This window comes from Nuphar pumila, chromosome 6, assembly GCF_984573655.1.
Source record: "Nuphar pumila chromosome 6, dmNupPumi1.hap1.1, whole genome shotgun sequence".
Taxonomy (NCBI): domain Eukaryota; kingdom Viridiplantae; phylum Streptophyta; class Magnoliopsida; order Nymphaeales; family Nymphaeaceae; genus Nuphar; species Nuphar pumila.
Window position 1 is genome coordinate 125,109,455 of NC_143254.1, and position 4,730 is coordinate 125,114,184.

General features: G+C 40.6%; 1 protein-coding gene across 1 annotated transcript; it reads left to right on the forward strand.

Annotated features, from left to right (window-relative positions):
- The first annotated feature begins 884 nt into the window (after positions 1-884).
- Positions 885-3,935, forward strand: LOC149836067 (U-box domain-containing protein 15-like). Its single transcript, XM_090010773.1, has 3 exons — positions 885-1,639; positions 1,721-1,837; positions 2,116-3,935. The coding sequence occupies exons 1-3, from the start codon at positions 1,325-1,327 to the stop codon at positions 3,592-3,594; spliced, it is 1,911 nt and encodes a 636-aa protein (XP_089866899.1). The 5' UTR covers positions 885-1,324; the 3' UTR covers positions 3,595-3,935.
- The last annotated feature ends 795 nt before the right edge of the window (positions 3,936-4,730 follow it).

The following is a 4,730-nucleotide window of genomic DNA, read 5'->3' on the forward strand; positions in this document are numbered from 1 at the left end:
TATAATATATATATATATATATATATATATATATATAGAGAGAGAGAGAGAGAGAGAGAGACCAAATCAGCCTCGTTCAGCTAATTTGCGCTTGAATCGGCTGATTTTATAGGTCTAAATAGCTTCCTGCATTGATTCGAAAAGGGCCGATTCGATCCAAAATTGGGTGATTTAGGCTGATTCAATTGGATTTTGATAACATTGCTCATGGTATGCTGGAATTGTAAAAAATGAAATGGGAATTTGCAGACTTCTTGAAGTAATTGTCTAGAATATGCTGTGCAAGACAGCTAAGCCAATCACATGCCCGTGAAAGTTCATCGATGGCTTTAACAATTTTTATTCGGCCAAATAAAGGAAGCAGCAGAGTTAAGAATATGCACAAATCCGCAAGTTACTAGTTGTATGCTCATGTTGAGTTGGCTTATCCCCTTCCATTTGGGATCCAAGTTCATCTCAGTCCCACCTTGATTCTGCATGAACCAAACATGACATGGATGGACTCCTAGGCCAAAGCAATCCATGTCAAGCCAATTTCTCTGACAGTCTCAGCTGGACCCATTCTAAGTTCGTCCAGAAATTTATGTTCCATATACAGACAAGTCCATAGTCCAAACTTGCAAACTTGAACATGTAGATGTATAAATGAGAGAGAGAGACTAGGGAAGTAAACAGTTGGGATTCGAACGGATTCGGATACAGATGGTAACAAGCTCTTACCATATCCTGTTTTTTACATATAATCGAATTTGGATATCCCTCAAATTCGGGTATTTTTTGGATTGGGTAGCAAAAGATCAAAACCATATATGCATCCTATTATAATCGTTTATCATTTTGGCTGATCAAATCCTATTAAACGGAGTCGGATTCGGTTGGATATCAGGTAAAATCTGATTCATTTACATCCCTGTGTGTGTGTGTGTGTGTGTGAGAGAGAGAGAGAGAGGAAAAAGCTGCACTGTTTAAGAGGCAGAGCGGGCTATACGTTGTGGAATAGAATGACGATTGGCGAGCGATTCGTTGGTTCGTCTCAACTGTTTTTCGGAAAAAAAAAAAGAACGCTACCGAAGCAGCGAGAAGCATTCTCCATCCACGATCGAGCCCAGAAGCCTGTCCTTGATGTAGAGACAGATCTCTGTTTCCTCTTTGTTTGTCTCTCTCTCGCTCTCTCTTTCTCATTCCTCATTCAGATTGACCACCATCTCACCCTATCCCCATCATGCCAATGATCACCCACCTGTTGCTTGTCACCCTTTAGATCCCACAGATCAAAGATTTTTTAGTGGTTTGTGTGCTTTTCTCAATTTGGGTAGGAGGAAAAATGGATGAGAAGGTGTTGGATGGAGAGCAGCAGGAGCCACAAAGATCAAAGGCAGATGAGAAAGAGGTGATACAGTGCTTGGTTGAGATTGAGGAAGCCATTGGGGCTTTGGGGGATTACAGAAGAACACAGAGGAAGGAATGCTTCAGTCTGGTTAGGAGGATCAAGCTGTTAGGCCCTCTCTTGGAGGAAGTCCGGGAGAACGAAGGCCCGCTGTCGGCAAGATCGATCGCGTGCTTGAACGGTCTGAAGAAGGCGTTGCTTTCTGCAAAGAAACTCTTGAAGACTTGTCATAGTGGAAGCAAGATCTATTTGGTTGGTTGATTTTTCCCCTTTTTGCTTATTTTCCTCTCTACAAGCTTCTCATTTACTGAGTGCTTCTCTTTTTGGTTGTAGGCATTAGACAGCGAGGGAATCACGGCCAGATTCCGTGCAGTGTATGAGAAATTGAACAGAGCTCTGGATGTCATGCCTTATGATGAGCTGGGAATCTCTGATGAAGTCAAGGAACAGGTATGTTTTGTTCAGATTGATTCAGTGTTTTGTGGGTATGATTTGTTGCAGCAGAAAGAATTTGGTTCATTGATTTTCTCTTTTTACATGAAATTTTGTCGAAAGCCGGAATGGTCTTATGATTGATAATGTACCCATGATTTTCCTTTTCTTGTTTTCTAGAGATGTCTCTCCTTTTTTTTATCTTTCTCTCTGCAGAAGATGAAGCTCTTCATCTTTTGCTGCTAATGAAGTTCTAGTACTTCGTAAAATGGCCGTAACGATAAGACGTTAAACAGGTTGAGCTGATGCGTGCACAACTTCATAGAGCCCAAAGAAGAACAGAAACTCAGGATATTGAACTGGCCATGGACATTATGATTGTGTTCTCGAAGAAGGATGATCGCAATGCAGATAGTGCTATACTTGAAAGGCTAGCAAAGAAATTGGAGCTCCACACAATTCCAGAGTTGAAGGCAGAAACAATTGCAGTAAAGAAACTTGATAAAGAAAGGGGTGGGGGACAATCTGCGGAAACCATCCAGCAGATCATGGATGTTCTGAACAAGTTTAAGCAAATTGTCGGTGTTAAAGACCCAAGCGGAGGCACCAATGGTGTTGGAGATGTTTCACGGCCCAAGTATTTGGAGAAATGCCCATCACTGTCCATTCCAAATGACTTCCTTTGTCCAATTACTTTGGAAATCATGACAGATCCTGTTATTGTTGCGACTGGCCAGACGTACGAAAGGTCCAGCATACAGAAGTGGTTGGATTCAGGGCATAGGACGTGCCCGAAGACCAGGCAACCTTTGGCACACTTATCTTTAGCACCAAATTATGCTCTGCGCAACTTGATTGCAAATTGGTGTGAGATGTACAATGTGGAACTTCCAAAGAGAGATACAAATGCCAATTCAAAGAGCTCACAAATATCTAAAATAGTCCAGAACCTCTCCTCTAGTCAACTTGAAGTGCAAAGAGCATCAGTCATTGAGATACGAAAACTTTCGAAAGAGAACCCAGATAACAGAGTATTGATTGCTAGTGCTGGAGCTATCCCACCTTTGATAAGCTTGCTCTCGTACCCTGACTCCAAGATCCAAGAACATGCGGTCACTGCATTGTTAAACTTGTCAATTGATGAAACAAACAAGAGAGTAATTGCGAAAGAGGGAGCTATCCCAGCCATAATTGAAGTATTGCGCAAGGGTAATCTGGAAGTTAGAGAGAACTCGGCAGCAGCATTGTTTAGTCTTTCTATGGTTGATGAGAACAGGGTCACAATTGGTTCTTTAAATGCCATTCCTCCTCTGGTAGATCTTCTTAAAAATGGAACAATCAGAGGTAAAAAGGATGCTGCTACTGCCCTTTTCAACCTGTCCCTAAACCAAGTGAATAAAGGTAGAGCCATCAAGGCTGGCATTATAGCACCTCTGCTTCAATTAGTCACTGATAAACAATTGGGAATGGTTGATGAGGCTCTCTCCATTCTGTTTCTTCTGTTATCTAATCCCAAGGGACGCAACTCTATTGGGAAGATGTCATTTATTCAGACACTTGTAGAACTGATTAAAGATGGGACGCCCAAGAACAAAGAGTGTGCAACTGCAGTCTTGCTTGAATTAGGAGCAAACAATTCATCTCATATACTGGCTGCACTTCAGTTTGGGGTCTATGACCATTTAGTCGAGCTATCAAAGAATGGAACTAATAGAGCACAAAGGAAAGCCCACTCACTTTTGCAGCATATGAGTAAAAGTGAACAGGTTCCTTGAATTAAACTGGTATGTGATTATTTGTAAGATTCATTCAAATAGAGAAGCCCAACAGGTATTTCTGCACAGTTCTTGCTGCTGCTGTTATTTCATCTTCTGTTTCATACACCTAAGGATGAAATTTTTTTCGTAGTTTTATTTTGATTGTATCCCTTTGGTTTTGCTTCATGTAAAGGTGGTGTTATCTAGTACCAGTCCTGCAATACACTTGGTCAGTGTTGATGACCAGAGTTTGCTAATGAGGAACTAAGATGATAGAATCATAATAATGCCAAATGTATATAACCATGTTAAATGGCAGGTTAATTTAACAGTTAATATCATCGTGTTAGTATATTATGTTATTGATGTTTGCCATTTGTTGAGGTGATTTTGTTGTCCTTTTCAAATCGCACAACTCTGATGTTGTTGCTTTAAGTGATTTCATTGTTGGCCATCTAATTCAAGGAAATAGTGGTCGAGAGACTGACTTTAACTGCAGACTCACCATCAACTTGTTGTTCCTGATCCAACATTTTCTTTTTTTCCAGATCAGTGTGGGATCCAGTGTACCATTTACATCCTCATTGCATGAATTTTCATGCCTGATCCATCATTTCCAATGGTCCTATGTCGAAGAAGTCTACTAATTAAAAGTAACAATTTTCAACAGTTGCTTATATTTCAGAATTCTGCATGTTGCAGTCAGTGGTGGTACCTCTATCAAGCTTCTCTTATTTCCTAGATTGGCATAGGCAATTTACCCTGACTTTGGAGTGGGGATGTCCCAGTGGAGTTGTCGATGTCATGCATGTTAAGCATATAACATCATCTTCTTTTCCGAGCATAACCATCTCATTCTTAGCTGTAGCCAGATATCTTGCATTATCAATGCAATGATATCGAAGAACTTTATAAGCTAATAATTGTTGTAAATTTACTTACCAGGGAACCAAAAAGCATGGTGCTCCTCTAACCCAGTGATGATGTTTTATTGTTGAATCGATTATGCACAAGTCCAAAATCCAGCTAACTTACCGTTGAAAACCAACTGGATGAATATATATGCTTTGGTAGTCTCTGGTTCTTAGTTGGGCAGGCAGGGAGAGACAAAGAGCTAATGGTTAGGACACTCCATATCTACCCCAACTTACTCA

Bases quoted from the DNA above. Each gene is read 5' to 3' on its own strand.
- LOC149836067 (XM_090010773.1), top strand. From the start codon at position 1,325: ATGGATGAGAAGGTGTTGGATGGAGAGCAGCAGGAGCCACAAAGATCA. The intron at 1,640-1,720 runs GTTGGTTGATTT...TTTTGGTTGTAG, and splicing joins GTGGAAGCAAGATCTATTTG to GCATTAGACAGCGAGGGAAT. The intron at 1,838-2,115 runs GTATGTTTTGTT...GACGTTAAACAG, and splicing joins CTGATGAAGTCAAGGAACAG to GTTGAGCTGATGCGTGCACA.